Source organism: Oncorhynchus mykiss, chromosome 13, assembly GCF_013265735.2.
Source record: "Oncorhynchus mykiss isolate Arlee chromosome 13, USDA_OmykA_1.1, whole genome shotgun sequence".
Lineage (NCBI taxonomy): Eukaryota > Metazoa > Chordata > Actinopteri > Salmoniformes > Salmonidae > Oncorhynchus > Oncorhynchus mykiss.
Genome location: NC_048577.1, coordinates 932,667 through 960,510, shown reverse-complemented (window position 1 = coordinate 960,510; position 27,844 = coordinate 932,667). Strand labels below are relative to the sequence as shown.

General features: G+C 43.0%; 3 protein-coding genes across 4 annotated transcripts in view; 1 reads left to right on the top strand and 2 right to left on the bottom strand.

Moving 5' to 3' along the window:
• The window catches only part of LOC118938123 (zinc finger protein 664-like), a 242,829-nt gene that overhangs the window by 184,684 nt on the left and 30,301 nt on the right, over nucleotides 1-27,844 (bottom strand). The window lies entirely within an intron of this gene.
• On the top strand, nucleotides 331-6,397 carry LOC118938135 (gastrula zinc finger protein XlCGF17.1-like). 2 transcript variants are annotated; one of them, XM_036939853.1, is made up of 3 exons: nucleotides 331-749; nucleotides 5,252-5,573; nucleotides 5,742-6,397. In XM_036939853.1, the coding sequence occupies exons 1-3, from the start codon at nucleotides 383-385 to the stop codon at nucleotides 5,875-5,877; spliced, it is 825 nt and encodes a 274-aa protein (XP_036795748.1). In that variant the 5' UTR covers nucleotides 331-382; the 3' UTR covers nucleotides 5,878-6,397. The 2 variants fall into 2 exon arrangements, with proteins under 2 accessions (XP_036795748.1, XP_036795747.1); XM_036939852.1 differs by having other exon boundaries at nucleotides 332-749; nucleotides 5,252-6,397.
• Nucleotides 19,148-25,850, bottom strand: LOC118938122 (zinc finger protein 883-like). Its single transcript, XM_036939829.1, has 2 exons — nucleotides 25,200-25,850; nucleotides 19,148-20,671 (listed from the first exon to the last, which is right to left on the bottom strand). The coding sequence occupies exons 1-2, from the start codon at nucleotides 25,507-25,509 to the stop codon at nucleotides 19,458-19,460; spliced, it is 1,524 nt and encodes a 507-aa protein (XP_036795724.1). The 5' UTR covers nucleotides 25,510-25,850; the 3' UTR covers nucleotides 19,148-19,457.

The window sequence follows — 27,844 nt, the reverse complement described above, 5'->3', positions numbered from 1 at the left end:
AGTAGTGATGGGGAAACAAATCTTCCTGAAGCATTGACTCTTTCCAGACAATTGTGTCAAAAATAGGTTCATTACTCAAGGCTTTGAACGACACAGAATTTAGAACAGCCACATTATTATAGATGAAGTCCCACACCGTAGCAGCGAAGCCTTTATGTCATATATACATGTATAAATAATAATGAGTAGTTATTTCTGATGCAAGGTGATTTGTAAATTAGTCAGTCAGCAGCCACCTGCACTGTCGGCTGCAAAGTCGAACGAGCCCAAATTAATCAATACCACTCAGGTGTTCGACGAAATGATTCTCCAGACGTCATTGATCACGTGCTGCTGATAAAGGGACTCTGCTTTGAATTATACCGCTTAGCGACTTCAGTACATGCCTCATAGCTCCAGTCTCAAACTTAACCCCGTTCCTGCTTCAGAAGAGGCGGTCTGCTGGATGGAGAAAGAAGCTCTCGTGAAAGAGATGGAGGAAGAGGAGGCTGTTACAATACAAAAACAAGTAGAGGTTGAGGCTGTTACCGTGAAAGAAGAGAAAGACGTCTCAGTTAAAGAAGAGGGAGACTCGTTCAGAGTTAATAAAGAGGAGGACGACGACGTTTCAGTGAACGAAGAGGAGGGGGAGGTGACTGTCACATCGGACAATGAAGAAGAGGAGGAAACTGGATATCTGGGCCCGGTTTCCCAAGCGCATCTTAAGGCGTCCGATGGTTCTAACGATGAACGGGCCCTGATTAACACTAGTAAGTATTGTCTTAACAGAAGCACAAACTCTGCGGTTGTTGAACTGATGTGTGGTGTTAAAGGGGACATTTGCAATTGCTACATCCATATTTTGGCTCTTAAATTATTTATTTATAGGCATTGATTCTTGGAGAATATAACGAATGCCTTATGAGCTTAGTTCAACTGTTTACCACATCAGAACCCCAAATAAGCTTTTTTGTACTCCAATGTTTAGAAACAATGTAAACCAACACTGTATCCTTCAACATAATGTTGATATCATGGATGGTCAGTCCTTGCATCCATAGGTCTGTCTATGAATTTGAGAGTAGTTACATTTCTCCAGCCCCATCCATCATCTTATTACCAAAATAGTGGTGTAATTACAGCTTTGTTATTGGTTGAACTGCAGATTGTTTGATTGCTGTGTGTCTTTTTTAAAGGGGCAACCTAGTTTTTAAACAAACAAAATGGCTGCCCAGAGACCTGAGCTGTGTTAGAATACTCATACTAACCTTACTATTTGATGTTAATGGAGTATATAGTGTGCTTATTGGTCATAGTATGATGTAGTTAGTATGCCAAAAGTTCCCGGATGTAGTACTAAATTTTTCAGGAAATGGGCGTTGCTTCACATTATTTTCAGATTTGAAGAAAATGGTGGAAAATAATGGTGGAAAAAGTCCGAGAGCCGATACAAATGAACTGCTTTAAATAATTATGACAAATGTTAAGAAAATGTTGAGCAATGTAAAAGTAATGACTTTTCAAATCAGTTACTTTACACGTTATGTTAGCTACACTATCCTTACAAAACGCATAGCATGTCTTTACAGCAGTATGTATCGGTATGTTAACTAGCTACCTAACGTTAGTTGGCTACTCATACATCAAACTTGCCAGTCTAGTAACTATATTCTAACTAACTACCCAATGTTTGTTGAATTGATTAGAGAGCAGAATAACTGATGGATTTAATAAGTCAACACACGTTAAATATGGCCGGTGTCAGCGGTTTCTGGTGGGGTAATATGGTAGAAACATTTGAGGCATTTATAAGTTCTATTCTTCAAGAGTCAATGGTTATATAGTAAATGGGTCTTTCTATAACTGCCAGTGTAGATTTCATGTTGGGGTCAAATTGTTAGAGCTGTTGATAAGTCATTGTATAATGTTCTGGCAATTATTTTCATGCCATTACATTAAAGGTGAAAGATTGTCTTTTCTTAGCAAGGTGTTGCTTAAATAATGTTAGCTGCTAATCGCTAGTTAGCGGGCTAGCTAGCTTGCTAAATGTATTAAGAGTCGGAGCAAAAGTAACTAGCTAATACTGCCGGGTACCAGTGCTGGGTAGGCCTAGATAAGCATGTTTGTGCAACGGTATCTTATGTTGGCTTGCTAGCCAGCTACATGAAGTAAGAAAACAACATGTAATGTAACATCTAATTAGGATCAACTGGAAATACTGACCATCACTTTGGTTCCTACCATGTCTTCTTCGCTGAGGTTTGTCAGACTACACTCATCAGGTGTATTGCTGCCACCTACAGTAACCAAAATGCAAAAAAAATGGGATTAACAAATCATACTAATTACCTAAAATAAACACGAACCAAATTCACTCCACTACCCTGAATTTCAAACAAAAATGGTACTATTCAGATCCCTACACAGGTTCAGGAACCTGGGAGGGGTGAACTTCTTCATTCAGTACTCCCTGTAACATTTTGTCTGAAGTCCTGGACATCCAGAAATCCATTTGCCGCCTTCACAATGATGTCTGGCTTCTTAGATGTTTTATTAGTTTAGTATTAATGCAATTTATCACTGTGGCAGTGAGGGCAATGCAAACACAATTTTGTTGTAGAAACTCCTCCAAGCTAATGCGGAAACTGCTAGTTTTAGACGAAGGTTGCTAATAATTTATTAATGCAATTTATCACTTGCGCTATAAACACAACAAAGTCCACCTTGTTCACTATTAGTGTGTTGGGATCCTTCTCCTGCATGGCTTCACTGCAGACTGTGGGACATCCACTACCTTCTCCTCTCTACTCCTTCAGCTATTTTCACTGCCTCCACATAGGATACCTGCTGGATGGGCCTGATCATCCTAGCTACTGTGACATCCTACATCCTTACAGTGCACTCCGAGAACTCGGGAACGTGATTCCCATCACAATTACAACATGCTTCATCTGACTACGACATATTTATTCCTTCAACAAGCACTTGCCACATGTCCAACCTTTTTTACAATTGTAACACTGCAGCGGCTTCTGTATATCTCACTTACCCAGGTTTTACAACAGATGGGAGAACCACTCAAACCACACCACAGTAAAACCTTCCGTCTATCATTTGTTTTAATCAACATGCATCTTCCTGAAATGTTATCCCTAAACCACAATAAGCTTTCTCCTTTTGCGCTGTTGACACACAATCGGCATCAATAATTTGCAAGCCCTGCCACATCCGACGAGGGTTGGAGCCGATGTTCAAGGGGTATAGCAATCTCCCCAGGGTAGCAGTAATACATTGAGATATTTGTCCACAAGGGGATACCCCTCCCATAGGTGGCTCATTATTGGGATTCATTGCTGATTGCTACCTGTAGCTCACTATGAAGTGTCTATTGATACAGGTAAAGGGCTCTGTTGGAGATTGGTGGTTGGTAGCTGAGTCGAGGGAACAAGCAGGGTTGGACATGGCCATGTTATTATCCCACACAGTCTCTGTGGTTTGTATGAACCCCGTTCCTGGGAATTAGATTTGATTAGAAATCGTCCCAGTCTGTTTCCACAGAAGGGGTCCGTTTGTCCCATTTCCAGCTAGGTTAAGAGGCGCTTTGTCATTTCCACAGTCAGTTTATTTTGGTACTGTCCATATGTAGCTTGTTTTTGGTCACAGAATGGCTGAATAAGTGCAACATTTTACCTGGAGCTAACTATGCAGAGCATAGGACATATTGAATGACTAGCTTACCTCCAGGCCTGAGGGCACACGCTCTCCAGTAGGCTTAAATTAAAGATACGGAAAATAGGAGTGGCAATATCGTCTGCTATTATCCTCAGTAATTTTCCATCTAGATTGTCAGACCCCGGTGGCTTGTCATTGTTGATAGACAACAATACTTTTATTAACCTCTTCCACACTGACTTTACGGAATTCTAAATGACAATGCTTGTCTTTCATCATTTGGTCAGATTTTCTTGGAAGTGTAGTGTCAGTGTTTGTTGCTGGTATGACATGCCTACGTTTGCTAATCTTGCCAATGAAAAAAATCTTAAAAGTAGTGATGAATGAGCCATCTGATTCAGTTAATTTTTCATGCCTACGTTTGCAAAAACTCTTTCTCCTCCCGCTGCTGCTGGCCTTAAATTCTGACGTTATGCTCCTGAAGTTTCCAGTAATAGACTAAAACAGCAGTCGCCAACGTTTTCCATTTGTAGTGCAAATTTATCTGACCGTTTCTACTGATCTGGTGCCAGTTATGATTTTCATATTCACATTTTACTGGAACAATTCAATTTATAATCGTATCTCAAAATCATTGTCTGTGACTAATCTATGTTCTATATAAATAGAAATAAACATTTAGATTTATATATTTTTTTATTGCCATTGCCAACTCTGTAAAAATATCCGACATAAAGCCAACAAATAAAAACATCTAGAAAATATCCAGATAAAAATAAATCACATTGGCTGTGCATGGCCTGTCTACATAGAACTTTAAACAGTGTATCAACTATCACCTAGGTCTGTCCGAAACGTGATGGCAACATTGTATGAAATAGTTTGGGACAGACACAGCTGTAGGCTATTTGTGAAAGGGATAAGAAGTAATCAGGTATTGTATGACATTTCCACTGGATCAGAGCATTACATTTTTCCCTTTCATGTCGAGTGGTTATCAAGAGTGAGAGCTGGAAATATTTTACTCTAATCAATAGTTCCTCAAAGTATTTGTAAGACTTTGTTTACTTGCTGTTTGAGGTGAAGAATTACTTTGAGAAGCTCCACAAATCATTAGTGGTGGTGCGTAAATACTATCAGACATCCCCAAATAGGTGCATCGCTCTCTGCATCGCTCTCTGCCCTCTGTTCGCTAAAATGCAATTTGGTTGCAGAAACTCCTCCATGCTAATGCGGAATCTGCTAGTTATACCATAGACCTACTGTAGGACCCATAACTTCACCTAACAACAACATAGACCTACAGAAAGGTGCCTATATTGGAGACCAAAAAGTTGTCTGGCCCACTGCTTAGGATTTCAACCATTTTAAAATCGTGTTTCTTGCATACAATCGTCGATGTTACTACTAATGGGAAAACCAGACAAAATATGACTTGCTGTTCACTTGACTGTCTTCAGACAAATGTCAAATCATTAACATTCATTACAGACATCATTGTTTGTACAACATAATGGCTACACTGTTGGCATCCCCTTTTTACAGTGTATTTTTGCTGTTGTTGGCCTTAAACCACCTGTCTGACTTTTTGTTCACACAGGAGAGAGACCTGACTATGGTGGATCCTCTGGGGGGCCTCAACAACCTCATGATTCTGACGAGGCAGAGGAGAGTCTCTCCACTTCAAAACACTTCAAGAAACACCAGCAGAGACCCACAGGGAAGAAATCTCATTGCTGCTCTGACTGTGGGAAAGGTTGCAAATCTTCATCAGAACTTAAAATACACCAAAGAACACACACAGGAGAGAAACCTTATAGCTGTGGTCAATGTGGGAGGAGTTTTACCACATCTAGCGGTCTGACATTACACCAGAGAACACACACAGGAGAGAAACCTTATAGCTGTGATCAATGTGGGAGGAGTTTTACTGCATCAAGCAATCTGATAAGACACCAGAGAACACACACAGGAGAGAAACCTTATAGCTGTGGTCAATGTGGGAGGACTTTTACTACATCTTGCGGTGTGACATTACACCAGAGAACACACACAGGAGAGAAATCTTATAGCTGTGATCAATGTGGGAGGAGTTTTGTTCAATCTAGCCAGCTGACTTCACACCAGAGAACACACACAGGCGAGAAACCTTTTAGCTGTGATCAATGTGACAAGAGATACTCTGATAAAAGATCTCTGATCAAACATCAGAAAATACATACATGAAGAAGTTGTTTCAAGATATCAATGAAATGTCAGAATGTAGAATTTTTTAAAACATTGTAGTAGGTGTATTTTAATGATGTGACAATGTAGAATGTTTTAACATTGTAGTAGGAGTATTTTAATGATGTCACAATGTAGAATGTTTTAACATTGTAGTAGGAGTATTTTAATGATGTCACAATGTAGAATGTTTTAACATTGTAGTAGGAGTATTTTAATGATGTTCTACCTTATCGTTTGCCCTGTTCAATTGATTGCAGCATGATATGGATATTAGCCTCAGGGGAAAATCCATGCTCTGAATTGAAATATTATTTAACAAAGTGAGTAACAAAAAAAGAGCTGTGTTACACTTACTGCGTTGGTGACCCACTTTAATCAAAATGCAGCACTTCAAAATGTAGCCAGCTGTTTTCTACTAGTTGAAAAAGCTGCTTGTTTAAAAAAATACATGTAATATAATAATTGTTGCAGATGAAAGCAGTATAATAAATTGGTCTATAATCAATTTTATTAACAATCTGACATCACTCCAGTATTTCTTGACAACATTCAAATGCTAATTGTCTTTGTTCCGCTACTGAAGAAGCATGACTCATATCACCTACTCATATTTCAAACATTCAGCCTGACAAAATGTTTTTTTTTATTCCATGCCTCACCATTAAGTGCTTTTAGAATTTCAGGATTCATTCTCAGATGTACTAACCCAAATGCATGACATTGGGGACTGGGCCCGATCCAACAACATGCCCATCGAGTGAACCCTAAAAAGAGAGCGATAGGTAAGGTGGAAAGTTACTACGGATATTGTAGGAGTTGGTTGCTGATTGTCTCAAGGGTGGGCAGTCAACCAGTTTTGCCTTTAGCCAGTGCGTTGCCATGGATCACAATTTATTTTGACTGCACGTTTTTCCGTATTGGAGATTAGTTTTATTTGGGCTCGTTCCAGGGGGACGAGACTTCTAGAAGCTAGTGGGTTTTAGGATTCTATTGAAATAAAAATTATTTAAAAAATAATACTATTGTATTATATTATTTAGAAATGTGTTTTTGTCTTTAATTGTTGACAGCCAGTAGACACCATGTTTATATTGGTGAAGGTGAAGCATTGTAGTTGATTATAATGTGAAATGGAAGTTGTTTTCTGTTGGTGGTGAGCAAACGTGTCCAACAAAAATATAGGATATATTTGTCTACAGGGGAAAGGTGATACAGGCTTTGGTCTTTCCATTTCTGTTTTTGAGGTTGGACTTTAGCAGGTATAGCTCTTTAGCAGGTATAGCTCTTTAGCAGGTATAGCTCGTTAGTAGGTATAGCTCGTTAGTAGGTATAGCTCGTTAGCAGGTAGTGTGCACTGATTGGTGTCACCTCATTAGTCAGTATGTGTTACACCTGTGCTGGCTTGTCCATTTCGTTAGTGGGAAGGTGTTTCACCTGAGCTGGTCCAGGTTCTATTTAAGAGTGTCTGGCCCAGTGCTCCAGTTGTCTTGATAGATGTGGAGAGTCAACACCTTTAGTTGCTCCACCTTTTTGGTTAAAATATGTTTTCATTCCAAGTTGAAGCTTCTTTCTGAAGAGAGCTTATTTTTTAAAATGAATCAATACAAGCAAACAAGATCGGTTCCGGGGATTGGTATGGCAAATACCTTACGATTTGCCTGGACTGAAAATGAGATGGAGCCGTGGAGTAGAGAGACATTTGGAAGGACTATTTTGATGGGATGCCTCAGGATAGAGGTGAAGGAAGTGCTCTGCCTTCAAGGGAACCCGAATGAGAAGGCTTTCGATGTGACGTTTCACAAAGAAGAAAAACACGACGAAGTAATGAAGATGGCAAAGGAAGCGGAGAAAACGGGACCCCTGTGCCATTATGCGGTGACCAGCCTGGCGAAGAACAACTTCAGGGTGGTCACCGTAACCATGTACAATCCGCACGTGAAAGATGAAGAGGTGAGGGCTTTTCTGGGGAGGTACATGGACAATGTCTCCTCAGCGAGGTACCTCAGGGACTCCCTGGGTTTCTGGAACGGGAGAAGAGGGTTCCAGGCGTTACTCAGGGAGTCCCCGAAGAGTGTGGATGGCTACCTCCATCCTCCGGCGATGTTCTCCCTGGGGGCTGACAGGGGAACACTCTACTATGCACGTCAGCCCCCGTTCTGCAGGCGTTGTATGGCCTACGGCCATATCCTGGCCTCGTGCAGCGCCAAGAAATGTCGTTTTTGTGGGTCGGAAGAGCACGAGGCCAAGGAGTGTGACGAGCCCAAGGCTTGCCACGGGTGTGGCTCAAGAGCACACCTGTGGCGTGATTGCCCGGCTCGTCACAGGTCATACGCGTCTGCAGCTGGGGGGGAGCGGGGGATGGGGGGAGGAAAGAAAGGACGCGTGCGGATTGCATGGATGGCACAGGGGAAAAGACGTCGCAGGAAGAAGATGGGAAGAAGGATGAGGTGGGAAGAAAGAGGCGAGGAGAAGAAAAGAATGGAACAGAAGGAGAGAAGAAAAAGGGGACGGAAGAAGGTGGAGGAGCTGAGAAGAGGGAGAAGGGGACAGTGGTACGAGAAGGAGTGGAAGAGGGAATGGGGACAGTGGTACGAGAAGGAGTGGAAGAGGGAACGGGGACAGTGACGGAGAAGGAGGGAGGAGTGGAGGTGGGAGGGGAGGGGGTGGTAGGGGGGGGAGATGGGGGGAAGGAGTGGGGGGACAGCCTGCCAGGCTTCCTCGAGGTCGAAATGAGGGATTTGGTGGAGGGGTTAGTGGGGATGGGACGTTGTGTCTCCCCGCTACCTCCTTCACCAAAGAAGAAAGGGATAAAGAGGGGGAGCTTGGCAGGAAGTGAGAGGGAGGGGGGTGTGGAGGGGGAGGGGGGGGTTAAGAGAGTGGCGGGGGGGGGGGGGGGGGGGGGGGGGGGAGGGGTAATTTGTCCTCCCGGTTTGCCTCAGCCCCTTGCATTTTAGTGGATGACTCCAGTGAGGGGTCGGTGGGTTGTTTGCTAGAGGGATCCCAACTCCTGTTTGGGGAGATGGGGTCCCCTATATGCAGCCCCGAGGCAAACAGGGAGGGGGGGATGGTGGGTGGGGAGGGAGGACCCAACACACTGCCTGGATCATGGGTTGGGATGGAGGACGGGGGGGCGTCAGGAGAGGAGAGGACGTCCCCGCCGGTGGAGATGGACCAGGGGAGCATCGGGTGAGTCTCCTGGTTTTTCTTTGGGTTTTGGGTTTTTTATTTGTTGTAAATATTTAAATGAATAGTTCTGTTTCTTTTTTTAGTCTAAATGTTAGGGGGTTAAGGGATAATGTTAAAAGGAGGGCGGTTTTTTGTTATTTAGAGGGTGTGGGGTTTGATTTCTGTTTTTTACAGGAGGCTCACCTGAGGGATGGTGGGGATGTGTGTAGATTTAAGAGGGAGTGGGATAAGGGGGAATCTTTTTGGGGCATAGGAGGGGTGCACTCAACAGGAGTAGGGATTTTGTGTGGGCATAGAGAGGTTAAAATAGAGAACACTTTTGTAATAATGCAGGGTAGAGTTTTGGGGATAGATGTTAAGTTTAGAGAAGCTAGATATAGGTTAATTGGGGTGTATGGGCCACAGGTGGCGGCAGACAGGAGGGAGATGGTGGACTGTCTGGCGCCCCTGTGTGTTACAAACAGGCACTTGGTGATAGCAGGAGACTTTAATATAGATTTAGGGTTAGGCGGTGATAGGAGGAGACTTTACTTTCTGGGAGGGAGTGCAGTTTGTTGTGGGTTTTTCTTTTGTTTCCCTCTTCTTGGGCAGATTTAGTGGGTCTCATGGTGGGTGTCTTATGTCCCAGTTGTTGTTACTAGTCAACTTCCAGTGGACACCCCCATAGTGTCTTTCAGAGCCCCTCCTAAAAAAACAAGCTAATATTTTGGGTTGGATATTCCATCCAATTAATATTTCAATCAATGGAATTTCCTTAATGTTCATTAGTCTTTCAGTTGTTAATCTTCTGTTTGTTGTGTACTGAATATTTTTGTTTTCATTTTGTTTTTTTCCTGTGAATCCATTGTGTTGCATCCATGTCTGAAATGTGCTGTATAAATAAAGCTTGATTTGATTTCAACAAATGAACCCAATGACTGACCAATCATCAGACTCTTGGTCCCTCTTAGTATGAAAAACAGTATCAATCCCACTTTTCCAGCCTGCTGAAGGCGTGGTGGCGTGGTAAACACCACCCCCGGCTCTACCAGGGGCTTGAGGTGGTCTCCCACAGCTCTGCTTATGTCATGTTCTGTGGCCTTGCCGTTCCATTTCTTGACTGCCCCTGCAACACATAAAGAAATATATTTAGTAATATTATATAAAACACTCAAAGTAATGGATATGGAGCATCTATGGCCTCAGTTACACCTGGCACCTAAATGTGATTTCTGTCATCCGATCACTCCATTAGGTTCAGATCTAACAGGATGGGCCTTGGACGCAGTCAGGCCACCAAATATGCATAAGCAATGTAAAGAGATGTGGGGAAAGTAAATTCTACACAAATTACCTTCATAATATCAAAGAACAAATGCATGTGCCTGAGGGAAAATTAACTTTCATACAGCCAAAAGGGGTGAGAAATTACAGCAATATCAGTGGACAATTTGTACTAATGTAAATAAACATGGATGATGGAACATATTACCTTTTGCTTACGTGATGAACCGCTAAGGGGACATAAATATTTACCATCTTTGACCTCTCACCTCTCTGGCTGTAGAAGTGTTCTTCCTAACCAGTCCCTCAACAGCTCTCTGACTGAGCTCCAACCTCACTGGGTCTTCAGAGGAGAGGAAGGCTGAGGAGGGATGGAAGGATGAATGGATCAGTCAGTCAATAAAGTGTAGAGCTGCTGTCTGACAAAATCACTATTTTAGCAGTTCATTAAAGTTAATAAGGCTTTATGACTGCTGAATACCAACTATTAATCACTTAGATCATGTATTTTCAGGTAGAGATAGATTATTGGGACGTCACTAGCCCGTTGAAGTTGACATTTAAAATGGTTAAGGTAGGGTTTAGGGTAAGGGTGTCCCAAGGATCCCAGATAGCAGGTGATGGGTTCTGATTTCTGAACTTGAAAATATGAAATATCCTTATTATGTGAAATTGAATGAAACAATAATGTATGTTGATGCTAATATGATGTACAATATTCCATTATGTTTCTATATGACAACAATAGAGTAATATATTTAATATGACATATACTTTTTTTTAACAGTTTCACTAATTAATTTGAATTAACTTAATCATTATGATTCAACATCCGTTCACCGTCTCACCTCATACTGTATTGGAGCAGCAGCAGCTGACTGCCCAGTTCAACATCAGTTCACCGTCTCACCTCTTACTGTATTGGAGCAGCAGCAGCTGACTGCCCAGTTCAACATCAGTTCACCGTCTCACCTCAGACTGTATTGGAGCAGCCGCAGCTGACTGCCCAGTTCAACATCAGTTCAACGTCTCACCTCATACTGTATTGGAGCAGCAGCAGCTGACTGCCCAGTTCAACATCAGTTCACCGTCTCACCTCAGACTGTATTGGAGCAGCCGCAGCTAACTGCCCAGTTCACCATCAGTTCACCGTTTCATCTCATACTGTATTGGAGCAGCAGCAGCTGACTGCCCAGTTCAACATCAGTTCACCGTCTCACCTCATACTGTATTGGAGCAGCAGCTGCTGACTGCCCAGTTCAACATCAGTTCACTGTCTCACCTCATACTGTATTGGAGCAGCAGCAGCTGACTGCCCAGTTCAACATCAGTTCACCGTCTCACCTCTTACTGTATTGGAGCAGCAGCCGCTGACTGCCCAGTTCAACATCAGTTCACCGTCTCACCTCAGACTGTATTGGAGCAGCAGCCGCTGACTGCCCAGTTCAACATCAGTTCACCGTCTCACCTCAGACTGTATTGGAGCAGCAGCAGCTGACTGCCCAGTTCAACATCAGTTCACCGTCTCACCTCTTACTGTATTGGAGCAGCAGCTGCTGACTGCCCAGTTCAACATCAGTTCACCGTCTCACCTCAGACTGTATTGGAGCAGCAGCTGACTTGTTCGTTGATGCTAATCAGCATGTTTTGAATCTGAGAGTAAATAGATCCGATTACAACTCCAAAAATGAAGGGTTCAACTGGAGTTGTTCTCAGATCCCCTAAGAACCGTAGGGTTCTTGGTCAATGAAAAACAGCCCCAAAAGGTTCTTCAAAGAACTTGTTAGAAGGTGGGTTCATCGAGGAACCTCCGTTGTTGCTGGACTTTTTCCGGGAACTTCGCAATTACAACTGAAAACGACGGTGACAAGTTTGGATGCGACAACAAGTTAAAAAGGTTAATTGATGTTTGGCTCTGAATATGTCTATAAATAATAATTACAATAATATAACATACTAATAATGAATAACGAAGACAATGATGGTTTTCTGTGAATATCTTCCGTAACGTTACTATAGTTAATTACCGTAAATATTAGAAAGCCGGGTTTGACCGTCGGCGTTGTATGAGCTACAGTACAGTACAGTTATCTAGCTAGATAACGTTGTGTCCTAACTAGGCACAACAAGGTTTGGATTATTTCCCTCAACTATATTTGTTCCCATGTATTGTATATCGTTTCCATAAAGCCAACATGGCTTTACACTCTCATGAACGTAAGTTTCCAATCTAGTGCAGTTCTCAGTTTTGTGATAATGAACTAGCAAATCTTAACTAAGTAAGGACGGTGACCTGTCCAGACGAGATGTACAACGAACTGAATCGTCAATGGAGGTCTTTCTCTTCATATAGCCTGCTACAGCCAGCAATACTATTAACTCACAAGGGGGCATAACGTTACATATACAATACTATCCCATTTTGGAAACGTTACATGGACAATACTATCCCATTTGGAAACGTTACATGGACAATACTATCCCATTTTGGAAACGTTACATGGACAATACTATCCCATTTGGAAACGTTACATGGACAATACTATCCCATTTTGGAAACGTTACATGGACAATAGTATCCCATTTTAGAAACGTTACATGTCCGCGTTAATTATCTTTTCAGAACTTCTCAGAAATTAATCAAGTCCATGGAATGGATATAGACAAAAAGAGAATTCAATGACTAGCAGAGGTAGAGAGGCCAGGCAGGGGTGAGGACATCATCCTGCTATTTTGACAGTCCCTGAAGGAAAATACAGAAGAGGTATTTGCTCTTATTCCTTCCCTTCCTCTAATGTATTTTGTAATAAAATTAGCAAGTGTAGTAAGATCAATGCTTTACTAGGACTGGAGACCACAGCAGCGATTCTGCTCTTGCCCTACCTCTTCAGGACCCGAGTGGCCTTTATGTCCGTGACATGGTATGCTTATGCACCAATCATCTGTTTCTTCATAAACATAGGTGTGCATGCTTATATAAAACTACAGCTGAACATTTGTTATGTTCTTTGTTAATTTTATGTGTATTAATCTTTTCTTACTTTTGTTGACACAGATTTCACCGCTCTTCACTCCTTTACTGCACATCGGCAGAAATCCATTTCACCATGAGAGTGAAATCCCGCTGGCCTTTGATGGGGAGAACATCCACGCCCTCGAGGACGTCTCCATGGGACTTGGGGCTCTGCTTCGGCTGTATTTTTTTAAATTTACCTTAAATTTCCCAAAAATGTCAGAAAAACACATGTTATTAAGTTACTGTGTTCTGGGGATAGGAGAAGTTGGGTGAAGTTACCAGGGCCAGTCATAAAGATGGCAAACTTCCTAACATAACTAAGTGAATATGATATACACACTAAAGCTGAAAAATCTGCATTTTATTATCAAGTCTGCAATGTTGTTAGTTTACCTATGATTCATTTTTAATGTATGTTGTTTTTAGGTTATTTTTATTGTACATCATCATTTTAAAAAAATGTGTTGGGAAAATTGTTTTGTAAATATGAATTCACATTTGTCGTGCCACTAAATAAACAATTAATTATTTAAGTCAATATTATTAAAATATGTTTTTATAATGGAGGGAAGGTGGACAGGGAGTTAAAAAAGGAACCCCAAAGGTTCAATAATTTCAATAATCTGAGTAAGCATATTTCTATATGTTACTATCCAAACGTCAGATTAAGACTCATTTCCACATTCACACAACTCTCATATCAGTCACACAATGCTATTCCCAAACATACCTAATCAATTCGTTTTTCAACAATATTTTTACCTGCAGGAATATCTATCTCATGGTTAGTTCCTAGGATAATGCAACTCATACATTTATACTCAGAGTCACCAAGTCAAGATTCACATTGCCAAATGTGGTTGTTAATTTCTTTAATATCAAATGAGAAACAAACTTATCACACAAGTCAGATGTATTCTTAAACTAAATCTTTATTCACTTATTAATAAGGGAGCAGGTCAATACAACACACACATATAAAGTGAATCAATTGAGTGCTCTACGATAATGATGGCTGGTCAACAAATCACCCCCAGATGATTCGTTGAGAGCCACGAGACAAAAATACAAAGGTCTTTTATAGCTAAGATACACCCATTTCAACCTATATGACCAACAACAGATGTATACAACGGGTCACAAGGTTAAGATTTGTATGAAAGATACTTATAATTCACAGCAGACAGTATCTGCTGTAAAAACAGTACTCTGTGTAGAAACCAGGGTCTGGCCCTGGGGTCATCTCTCCCTGGTAACATATAGAACAGAAACATTAACTCTTAATCTGGAATACTGTCTCTTTAGGTTTTAATCACCCAAAATACATTGTTAATCTCCTGTCAGTGTTATCTCCCAGAGGCCCATCCTCAGTAGAACACAGACACAATAGTTCTAAGAACCCTCTATTCTGTTGCATAAAACCACCATTTGATACAATAAAAGTACAATAACATAATGTTGAAGTTTTGCTCTCACAGTGTCCACTGAAAGTTGACTAGTAACAACAACTGCGACCTAAAAGACACCCACCATGAGACCCACTAAATCTGCCCAAGAAGAGGCAAACAAAAGAAAAACCCACAACAAACTTAAAAACAGGAAGCAAACCAAAACGGTGGTTAAAATAATTTATTACAATCAATACCATTCATACTATTACAAAATCATAATTCGCATTCATTCTTAATTAATTGTATTTACAAAAACATCAAACAAAAACAAACCTCAGGGGAGCATCGTCCCTCCCCGTCATACCTAACCAATACCTAACCCTTTCCCTATCTCCCCTTCCCTAATCTATCCCCTTACCAAACTCACTCTAACACTCCCAGCCCTAAACCCCCTTTCCACCTCTCCCGTGCCGCATGCTTCCCCCACTTCCTCTCCTCCCTCTTCATCTTCCCCCTCAAATCACCTTCCACCCTTCTCACTATCCCTTCCACCCCCCAATCTCTCCCTGTCTTGACTAAATTCTGCCTGGCTTCCCACAGTCCCTTTTTAAAGAGACTCATGAGAAGCCACAGCAGAAACCTGTCCCTATCCGTTCCCTTTGCTCTCCCTACGCCTCTCTCTAGCCTAGCCCATGTCAAAACAAAATCACTCCTAACCACACCTAGCATTACCCGTGCCCTAGCCCAGACTAGTCCGGCAAAGGCACAGTCCCAGAAGGCATGGCGCACAGTCTCCTCCCTGCCGCAAGAGGATCTTGGACAGGTGGGGGATTGCACCAAACTATACCGGTACAAGATGGCACGTACCGGCAAGCACTTATGGAGGCCCAACCAATTCAGGTCCTTGAGCCTGTTGTCCAGGCCCCGCGCCTGCACTCCCTCCCAGACCACTGACGAGATGCCCGCTACAGGCGCAGGACTCCCTGCCTGCCTGACCTCCTCGTACAGGTGCCTGTGGTCTAAACCTACTCGGGCAACTTCAACCTCGGGGTGCGCACGCAGCCACTTGGCCGCATGGCCAAAATGCCACGGCAGCTGTTCCGCCCGAGGACCCGCGTTAGACCACACCATTACGCTTCTCGCCTTATACGAGAAGAACACCCGCAGGAGGTAACCGGACGGGTGTATAACCGGACGAGCAAGCTCCGTCAACAAGAAAGAAACAAAAATGGCGTCCAACTTGAGGGGGAAATGTGGTACCCCCCTACCTCCCTCCCCGATGGGACAGATCATGCGTGCCCTAGCGACCCACTCGCACCTGCCACTCCACATAAACTGAAACACAAGCCTCACTAGAGGCCTCCTCAGACAAGCCGGCAATGGATAGATGTATGCCACATACAAAAGAGACGGCAACACATCCACCTTTAGGACCAGGACTTTGCCCATAAAAGACAAATACCTAGCCTTCCACATTGCTAGCTTCCTCTGTACCACTGCGATACGCATGTTCCAGTTTAGCGTCGCTGAGCCGGAGGTCTCAAAATGAACCCCGAGAATCCTCAGGGCCCCTTCACAGAGAGATAACCCCCCAGGCACATCCGTTCTACCGCGCCATCTTCCGAAAAACTTGACGGAAGACTTTGCATGGTTCAGAACTGCTCCCGACGCTCGGGTGAAATCCCCAAAGATGGCAAGGGACCTTGTCAGGCACGAGTCCTTGCACAACAGCAAGGAAGTGTCGTCGGCGTACTGCGTCATCTTAACACGCAGCCCACCGCTTCCAGGGATCAACAAGCCTTCCACCCCTGTGTCTGCCCTAATGGCAGCCCCCAGAGGCTCCATGTACAGAACGAAGAGGAGAGCCGAGAGTGGGCATCCCTGCCTGACCCCAGACGAGAGGTCAAAAACGTCACCTAAGTGACTATTTACACTAACTCGACACCCCGCTCCGACATATAAAGTACGGATCCATCCTATAAACTTCTCCCCAAATCCTAATCTACCTAACACCCTGAATAGAAAATATCTATTCACGCGATCAAAAGCTTTCGCCTGATCTAGCGCTGCTACCATTAAAGGCAGCCCTCTATCTTCAACCCAAGCGATGGAATCCCTGATCAACTGTAGGTTCCATCTTATAGAGCGGCCCTCTACCCCGCACGTCTGATGCTCGTGGACGACGTAGGGAAGGGCTGTGCGCAACCGGTCTGCTAAAACCTTTGCAAGAATCTTGTAATCTACGCACAGCATGGTCAATGGCCGCCAGTTGCCAAGGTCAGTTGCTTCGCCCTTCTTATAAAGTAGTGACAGCACACCAACGGCCATTGATCCCCCCGGGACCCCCGTCTCAAGGATGGCCTTCAAGACTTCGAGAACCACTGGTCCAAGTATACCCCAAAACTTGAGGTAAAACTCAGCCGGCAGCCCATCCATCCCAGGCACCTTCCCTTTTCCCATCCTCCTAAGAGCGCTCTCAACCTCTTCTAGTGAGATCTGGGCCTCCATCACGTCTCTAATGTCCTCTGGCAACCGCCGGGACAAGTGTTCTAAAAACACGTTTCCCTGCTCTACATCTATTTCCCTTTCCTTAAATAAACCTTGGAAATGATCAGTTGTCACCCTGACCATTTCCTCTGGTTTACTTACTATACTACCATTTTCTTCCCTAACTCCCTTCATTACCTTCCTACTCTGTCTGGCCCTAACCGACTTAAAGAACATAGCGGAACAAGTCTCATTATGTTCTAGAAAGCCACTATGCGCACGCTCCAGGAAAGCTCGAGCCTTCTGCTCCTGTAGCTCCCTGAGCTGCGCCTTTAGGGCTGCGAATCTCTCCCAGTCAATCGACCCGCCGAGGTTGCCTGCCTCGTACTCGAGTTCAATTAACCTTTGGATACGATCCACCTCCCTCCTTTCCTCCCTTTTTTTCCTTCTACAATATCCTATTATAAAAGCCCTTATCCTCCCCTTGACTAAATCCCACCACTCTAACACCCCCTCGCACATGGACCGGAGGCCGTCAAGCCTCCGAAAGAAACAAAAAAATGCATAAACGAAAGCCTGCTCCTCCAGTATATCCCGATCTAACTTCCAGTACCCCCTACCGAAGAGGCAGACTGGCGACCCCACCTGCAGGAACACCCCGTCGTGATCCGTGAAGAAAACAGGCAACAGCCGCCCAGACAACTGACCCAAAGACCTGGATACAAAAATGTAGTCGAGCCTCCGAGCAACCCCCCTGGAGTTGCGCCATGTAGGACCGACCATTGCCGGAGTAGTGTGCAGGCCACCATCAACCAGGCCATGGCAAGCCATTAGCCCAGAGATGGCACCTGCACTGCTATCACCGCCTAACCCTAAATCTATATTAAAGTCTCCTCCTATCACCAAGTGCCTGTTTGTAACACACAGGGGCGCCAGACAGTCCACCATCTCCCTCCTGTCTGCCGCCACCTGTGGCCCATACACCCCAATTAACCTATATCTAGCTTCTCTAAACTTAACATCTATCCCCAAAACTCTACCCTGCATTATTACAAAAGTGTTCTCTATTTTAACCTCTCTATGCCCACACAAAATCCCTACTCCTGTTGAGTGCACCCCTCCTATGCCCCAAAAAGATTCCCCCTTATCCCACTCCCTCTTAAATCTACACACATCCCCACCATCCCTCAGGTGAGCCTCCTGTAAAAAACAGAAATCAAACCCCACACCCTCTAAATAACAAAAAAACCGCCCTCCTTTTAACATTATTCCTTAACCCCCTAACATTTAGACTAAAAAAAGAAACAGAACTATTCATTTAATTATTTACAACAAATAAAAAAAACTAAGAAAAACCAGAAGACTCACCCGATGCTCCCCTGGTCCATCTCCACCGGCGGGGACGTCCTCTCCTCTCCTGACGCCCCCCCGTCCTCCATCCCAACCCATGATCCAGGCAGTGTGTTGGGTCCTCCCTCCCCACCCACCATCCCCCCCTCCCTGTTTGCCTCGGGGCTGCATATAGGGGACCCCATCTCCCCAAACAGGAGTTGGGATCCCTCTAGCAAACAACCCACCGACCCCTCACTGGAGTCATCCACTAAAATGCAAGGGGCTGAGGCAAACCGGGAGGACAAATTACCCTCCCCTCCCCCCCCCGCCACTCTCTTAACCCCCCCCTCCCCCTCCCTTCCTGCCAAGCTCCCCCTCTTTATCCCTTTCTTCTTTGGTGAAGGAGGTAGCGGGGAGACACAACGTCCCATCCCCACTAACCCCTCCACCAAATCCCTCATTTCGACCTCGAGGAAGCCTGGCAGGCTGTCCCCCCACTCCTTCCCCCCATCTCCCCCCTCCCACCTCCACTCCTCCCTCCTTCTCCTTCTCCGTCACTGTCCCCGTTCCCTCTTCCACTCCTTCTCGTACCACTGTCCCCTTCTCCCTCTTCTCAGCTCCTCCACCTTCTTCTTCTTCCGTCCCCTTTTTCTTCTCTCCTTCTGTTCCATTCTTTTCTTCTCCTCGCCTCTTTCTTCTCACCTCATCCTTCTTCTTTGATTTGATCCAAGTGGGCACACGTTTAGGCTTCTACATTGTGAAATCATTACAATACGCCTACTACAATGTTAAAAAATTCTACATTGTGACATTAATTCATTGAAATCATGGAACAACTACTTCATGTATGTATTTTCTAATATTTGATCAGAGATCATTTATCAGATTATCTCTGGTCACAGCTATGAGATTTCAATCCTGTGTGTTCTCTGGTGTTGAGCCAGAGAGCCAGATTGACTAAAACCTTTTCCACATTGACCACAGCTATAAGGTTTCTCTCCTGTGTGTGTTCTCTTGTGCACTGTCAGATCTCCAGATCGACAAAAACTCCTCCCACATTGACCACAGCTATAAGGTTTCTCTCCTGTGTGTGTTCTCTGGTGTAGAGTCAGATAGCCAGATGAAGCAAATCTCTTCCCACATTGACCACAGCTATAAGGTTTCTCTCCTGTGTGTGTTCTCTGGTGTAGAGTCAGAGAGCCAGATGAAGCAAATCTCTTCCCACATTGACCACAGCTATAAGGTTTCTCTCCTGTGTGTGTTCTCTTGTGCACTGTCAGATCTCCAGATCGACTAAATCTCCTCCCACATTTACCACAGATATAAGGTTTCTCTCCTGTGTGTGTTCTCTGGTGTCGAGTCAGGTTGCCAGATGTAGCAAATCTCCTCACACATTGAACACAGCTATAAGGTTTCTCTCCTGTGTGTGTTCTCTGGTGTCGAGTCAGGTTGCCAGATGAAGCAAATCTCCTCCCACACTGATCACAGCTATAATGTTTCTCTCCTGTGTGTTTTCTCTGGTGTAGAGTCATTTTGCCAGATCTCTTCCCACATTGATCACAGCTACAAGGTTTCTCTCCTGTGTGTGTTCTCTGGTGTTGAGTCAGGTGGCCAGTTGTAGAAAATCTCTTCCCACATTGATCACAGCTATAACGTTTCTTTCTTGTGTGTGTTCTCTGGTGTACTTTCAGAGAGATTAATGTTGTAAAACTCCTCCAACATTGACCACAGCTATAAGATTTCTCTCCTGTATGTGTTCTTTGGTGTTGAGTCAGGTTGCCAGATGTAGCAAATCTCCTCCCACATTGATCACAGCTATAAGGTTTCTCTCCTGTGTGTGTTCTCTGGTGTTGAGTCAGGTTGCCAGATGTAGAAAATCTCTTCCCACGTTGACCACAGCTATAAGATTTCTCTCCTGTGTGTGTTCTCTGATGAATTTTAATGCCTGATGTTGTGAATCTCTTCCCACAGTCAGAGCAGCAGTGAGATTTCTTCCCTGTGGGTCTCTGCGGGTGTTTATTGAGGTGTTCTGATCTGGAGAGACTCTTCTCTGTCTCCTCAGCATCATGAGGTTGTTGAGGCTCCCCAGAGGATCCACGATAGTCACGTCTCTCTCCTGTGTGAACAACAAAGTCAGACAGATGATTAAAGGCCCACAACAGTGGTAATCCAGTGTAAAAGTTGATGCCAACAGCATAGCCATGATGTTGTACAACAATTGACGTCTGTAATGAATGTTAAAATCTTAAAATGAGCAAAAAGTCATATTTTGTCTTGTTTTCACATTAGTAGTAACATCTAAGATTGTAGATTAGAAATAAGTTATTCATGTTGTTGAAACTCTAAGCAGTGTGGTAGAAGACTTTTGGTCTACAATACAGGCCCCTTTGTGTTTTCTAAAATTGCGGCACGAGGGCAATTTCATTGCATAAACTCCTCCATGCTAATGAGGAAACCACTAGTTATGGATGTCGTATATCTGGTGTGACAAGAGATGAAAAGAATCTGCCCACTCCATCAAGCAATGGGGACAGCAACACAAGGCATTCACGGGACCTCATGGACCACACCTGCAGAAACTGGACAACAGGGGGAAGCAGAGGAGATACCTATCATAGACTTCTCCCAGCTGACGCTTGACATGCCACCTACGCCGCCTCAAGTGGTAGAAACAACCAGCTGGTATCATTAAGTAGAATCAGCCAACAGTAACACGGAAGCAGCAGAATGGGAGTTAGTAGTGCATGACCTAGATTTAGAATAAGAAGCTTCCATTTAGACACAGGTCTAAGATGACGTAATAAGCAATCTACCGTCCCAGTGTAAGCACTCAGTGTAAGCAATCTACAGTCCCCGAGTAAGCACTCAGTGTAAGCAATCTACAGTCCCCGAGTAAGCACTCAGTGTAAGCAATCTACAGTCCCCGAGTAAGCGGCCGGTGCAAGCAGCAGGGCAGTGTCAGTGTGAAAGTGTGGTTTAGCCACAGCTCCAGAAACTTGCGAACTTCCCCTGTAAAAAGGTATATAAAGAGAACAGAGATCATAAGAGAGGCATGATCCTCACTGACATATGAGACAGACTTCATATGGAGAATCCTCATAGGTAAATTTACTATTGCACTATACGCTTTTTGTTAGACGAGAACCATATTTGAAACACAGGGGTCTTGACACCTCTTGATCACAGACAAAGCGGCAGTCACACAGTGAGACATCAGGTACAGATGTGATTAGCAATACAAGGACACAGCCAAGTACCGGTTACAATATATTGAGTCCATACACAGAGTTGGAAGTGTATAGAGATATTGGAATTGGGAATCTAGCGTTAGTGCTGTGAGAATACCAATTACAGGAAAGTGACCAGGGGGCGGAGCATTAAAGGTAATTTAACTATTTTTGCTATTTAGTCAATATTGTTAGAAGTGTTAACGCATTTAAAGTTTTGCAATATTATCTGGCATAGCTTAAAGCATTAAGGATTGATTGAGCATTATTGATGTATTAGGAAACTGTAGAACCATTGAATTGTAATAATGTGTATAAGACAAAAACAGAGTGACTTAATAAAAGCTTGAAACTTTGACAACTAGGCCAGATTAACGATCTGGAGAGCAAACGCCTTTGACACTCTCACTGAACAGAAAGTGACCCTGGTTATAGGTTAAAGTGATTGCACTAAAGAATATTTGGGGCGGCAGGGTAGCCTTGTGGTTAGAGCGTTGGACTAGTAACCTGAAAGGTTGCAAGTTCGAATCCCCGAGCTGACAAGGTACAAATCTGTTCCTAGGCCGTCATTGAAATTAAGAATTTGTTCTTAACTGACTTGCCTAGTAAAATAAAGGTAAAATTAAAAATTAAAAAATGTCATTGTGTGGACAATAATATATTTTTAGGAGAGTCAAAATATATAACAATACTAGTTTCCAAGTGACTACTAGCTGACGAGCATAATAATCAATAGAAGAAGTTATTAGGTATTGATATATACAGAGGTAAAAGAGACTTGAAGGTAAGGAAATACAGGAGGAATCCATAACACTCAGAATATTTAAATAGGAGTATATCTATCCAAGACCTCATACTAGACCGGAAAATAAGGGAGTGACAACGTGAACGAAGGAACAAACCCAACTCACGCGAAGGGCCATTACGAAGAAATAGAAGGGTTGGTAGGGCCGCACGCCTAGGCCCTTGTTACACCGCAGTAACTAAAATCCTAAAGTCCTCTGCCCAGCCAGAAGACGGGGTAGAGGCATTTGCTGCAGGTATTAGGCAAAAGTCAGCACCGTGACACTGCTAATGAGGAAACCACTAGTTATGGATGTAGTATATCTGGTAATGAGGAAACCACTAGTTATGGATGTAGTATATCTGGTAATGAGGAAACCACTAGTTATGGATGTAGTATATCTGGTAATGAGGAAACCACTAGTTAAAGATGTATTATATCTGGTAATGAGGAAACCGATAGTTATGGATGTAGTATATCTGCTAATGAGGAAACCACTAATTATGGATGTAGTATATCAGCTAATGAGGAAACCACTAGTTATGGATGTAGTATATCTGCTAATGAGGAAACCACTAGTTATGGGTGTAGTATATCTGGTAATGAGGAAACCACTAGTTATGGATGTAGTATATCTGCTAATGAGGAAACCACTAGTTATGGATGTAGTATATCTGGTAATGAGGAAACCGATAGTTATGGATGTAGTATATCTGCTAATGAGGAAACCACTAATTATGGATGTAGTATATCAGCTAATGAGGAAACCACTAGTTATGGATGTAGTATATCTGGTAATGAGGAAACCACTAGTTATGGATGTAGTAGATCTGCTAATGAGGAAACCACTAGTTATGGATGTAGTATATCTGCCAGGCAGGGGGACTCGTCTGGCACTGCAGGATTTGAGTCCCTGGCGGCATAGTGTGTTACTGATGGTAGGCTTTGTTACTTTGGTCCCAGCTCTCTGCAGGTCATTCACTAGGTCCCCCCGTATGGTTCTGGGATTTTTGCTCACCGTTCTTGTGATCATTTTGACCACACGGGGTGAGATCTTGCATGGAGCCCCAGATCGAGGGAGATTATCAATGGTCTTGTATGTCTTCCATTTCCTAATAATTGCTCCCACAGTTGATTTCTTCAAACCAAGCTGCTTACCTATTGCAGATTCAGTCTTCCCAGCCTGGTGCAGGTCTACAATTTTGTTTCTGGTGTCCTTTGACAGCTCTTTGGTCTTGGTCATAGTGGAGTTTGGAGTGTGACTGTTTGAGGCTGTGGACAGGTGTCTTTTATACTGATAACAAGCCAGAAATCTAACTTGTTTGTAGGTGACCAAATACTTATTTTCCACCATCATTTGCAAATACATTCATTAAAAATCCTACAATGTGATTTTCTGGATTTTTTTTTCTCATTTTGTCTGTCATAGTTGAAGTGTACCTATGATGAAAATTACAGGCCTCTCATCTTTTTAAGTGGGAAAACTTGCACAATTGGTGGCTGACTAAATACTTTTTCCCCCACTGTATATCCTAGAAACCTGGTTAAACTATCATTATGACATCATGGATGAATTCTAGAATATACTATATATCCTAGAAACCTGGTTAAACTATCATTATGACATCATGGATGAATTCTAGAATATACTATATATCCTAGAAACCTGGTTAAACTATCATTATGACATCATGGATGAATTCTAGAATATACTATATATCCTAGAAACCTGGTTAAACTATCATTATGACATCATGGATGAATTCTAGAATATACTATATAGCCTAGAAAACTGGTTAAATTATCATTATGACCTCATGGATGGCCAGTCGTTGTATTTATAGTGTATTGAATTCAGGGGGAGGCCCTGAGCTGAACTCAAACCTGGGTCCAGCGACTGTCAAATCAACACCTTATAACTGTTAGATGTCTGAACTTCTTGACGACGTCGCTAGGTGTTGGGTTAAGGTTTCTACAATATCGTTCTCTATGAATTTGAGAGTGGTTACACTTCTCCTTCCCCCATCCCTCAGCTGTTAACCAAGTCTCTGGGCAGCCATTTTGTTGCTGTTTAAAAACCCCACACAACCCAGCAATCTGCAGTTCAAACAATAACAAATCTGTCATTCCACCACTATTTTGGTAATAAAATTATGGGTTTGGATAAATGTAACTACAGACAGACCTATGGATGCAAGGACTGACCATCCATGATATCAACATTATAGTCTTAACCATGTTGTTGCAGCAGGGTAGCCTGGTGGTTAGAGCGTTGGGCTAGTAACCGGAAGGTTGCAAGTTCATATCCCGAGCTGACATGAGGTACAAATCTGTCGTTCTGCCCCTGAACAGGCAATTAACCCACTGTTCCTAGTCCGTTATTGAAAATAAGAATTTGTTCTTAACTGCTATACAGTGTTGATTAACATTCATCATTATAGTAAAAAAAAAACTTATTTGGGGTTCTGATGGGGTACAACAGTTGAACTAAGCTCATGAGAGATGTGCTGCAAGAATCAATGGCTGTAAATAAATAATTTAAAAGTCACAATATGGATGTAGCAATTGCAGATTTCCGCCAAACATCAGTTCAACTGCAGAGTTTGTGCCTCTGTTGTTAAGACAGTACTTACCAGTGTTAATCAGGGAACGGTTTCTCAAAACCATCTTATGGCTAAATTCTTCGTTAGAACCATTGGATGCCTTAAGATGCGTTTGGGAAAACGGGCCCAGATATCCAGGTTCCTCCTCTTCTCCCTCCTCCTCCTTTTTCGATGTAACAGTCATCTCCTCCCCCTCCTCTTTCACGCCATAAACTGCATCCTCCTCTTTCACTCTGAACGAGTCCTCCTCTTCTTTCACAGTAAAGGCCCCACTCTCTACTTCTTGTTTTACTGTGATATCCTTCTCTTCATTAGAAGGAGAGTAGCTTAGTGACCGCATGGTCGGGGATGTTAGCTAGGCTAATGCTAACTTAACCACCCCGCTAGCTGAACAATAACAACACCGTAAATATGAAATTAAATCGGATAACTAACTAGACGACAGAAGTGGGTTTAAAACACAGTGGCTAATATACACGAAAGCGTCTAAAGAGCTTTATTGGTTCGGCTATTTTGTCTAGCAAGCTACCGAGGTGTCTGACGAGCTGTTGCTGCTGATGAAAGAAGCGTTCCGTCCACTAGATTATACGTCACACCAACAGCATAACCATAAATTCCCAGACCGCCATCTGCTGACTGGAGTGGGTAACGCAGTTGAGTAAAATGTTTATTTAATTTTCAGACAAAAAGTTAAAGGGTTGGAATAATAATAATTTTTAAAACGTCGCCAGTCCTAAAATATTAATTAGCCCCCCCTAAATAAATCAATATCAGTCATTCATTTACGTAAATCGTGATTTAGCCAGCTAGCTGGGCTAGTTTTATAGGTGTTGTGACATGAGTTTGAAATTGTCATTCTGGTTGTTTCAGGGACACCTTAAACAACCCACAAACCAGGCGGTCGTTTTGTGAAAAAGTGGATGTATAGAATCTAGCTGGCTGAAGAATTTACTGCAAATTGAATGTACAAATTTGTATTTGCCATGCAGATAGATGAAATAACGTATGCTATTGTGCAGTGGATGATTAAAATCCCTGTATGCCCATGGATGTGTAGCTAGCTATCTTCTCCCATATGTTCAACAGGAATCTGTGTGAGGCCTCACCTGGTGTCCACACCACACTAAGTGGCTGCAGAGTACTTTATGCTGAAAAACATGAACGGACCCACAAGGACAAACAATACATCGTAGTTATAGAAATAATGAAGTGTCTTACTATTCTCCATGGTTGGCCCTCTTGCCTATTCTATGAAGGTGGAAGGAGCCACAGTTATACACCTGAACCTGCTTACTGTACAACACAATCCAACAATCAGATTGATACATCAGTGTGTAGTTGTGGGTTATCGGGTGTCTAATTGTTCTACATTTTTTTCAAATTGGGTGATTTAAAATAGCCTGTTTTGTTTTTTGCACAGACATCACACCCTTACCTAAACAGCACCCTCACCTGAGAAGTAGAAATCAAAGGGAGAGAAACTGGGAATGGAATAACTGCAGTTAACATAGCTAAGTAAATGGAAGAATACTCTTATTGCAATGTGAATGGCTCTTAAAAGAGCCTTTGGTTGTGCATAGTGTAGTCTATGGTGTTGCCAGGGAACAGCACCCTCTTTGAAGAAGTAGGAGGTGAAGATCTCCTGCACACGGATTGCCTCTCTTGCTGCGTTGTTGGACCCAATCCTTGAAACATCCTGCAGAGCAGAAGACTCCTCCTCTGGGACACAGCGGCGAGCTGCAGATCCCCTCCTGGTCCTCGTGTCCATCATGAAGTTATGCAGGACACAGGTAGCCTTCACACACCTGAATTCCTCCAGGAGGCAGTCCCAGATGACCCTGGTCACCCAACCTTGCAGTACCCTACACGGTAACTGTAGGCAATCGTTTTGAAGGAATCTCCAGCTACAAGGTATCTGTAGGAATATGGAAGACAATGTCATTATTAGACTGTTACATCACCAGGTCATTGTGGATTACTAAAGTATAATATCCCTGATAACAAATCATGATAACATTGGATTGATAGATACATGGGCACACATATGTGCATGTGTAGCATGTGACAATAACAGGATCATATCAAGGATAGCATCACAAATTAATACATAAATACTACTTGAAGCTTCATGATGAGTTGATCATTTGAATCAGCTGTGCAGTGCTGAGGAAAAAACAACAATGTGCCCCTCTTTGAGTCCCCAGGACTGAGAACCACTGCTCTTCATTGGGACCTCTTCATATGTAGACTGGCTTTCATAGAGCTCTTTATCTGAGGACAGAAAACCTCACAAGAAACACACTTCATTATAGTCAAATTACACCACACTGGATATGTTACTATTATCTCGGTCCTCACTTCTAGGAACAGGAACAACACAAAAGTACCTGCCCTTTCCAGAATAGCCTCCTCTCTCATTGACAGTTGGGGCTGCTATCCTTTCACCCTCCTCCATGGCTGTTAGCTAGCTAGCTACCTATAAATGCATTTGGAGTTGTTTTTAACAGTGATAAATAGATAGCTAGCTAATATGAAGTTAGGTAGTTGCTGATATTTAATTCACTTAGCTAGCTATCTATCTATACATTATTTGAAGTTGGCTAGATAGTTCATTTAGCAGCTCATTTGAGTTAGCCTGCACTGTAGCTAGTTAGCTAATAATACATCAGGTTTTT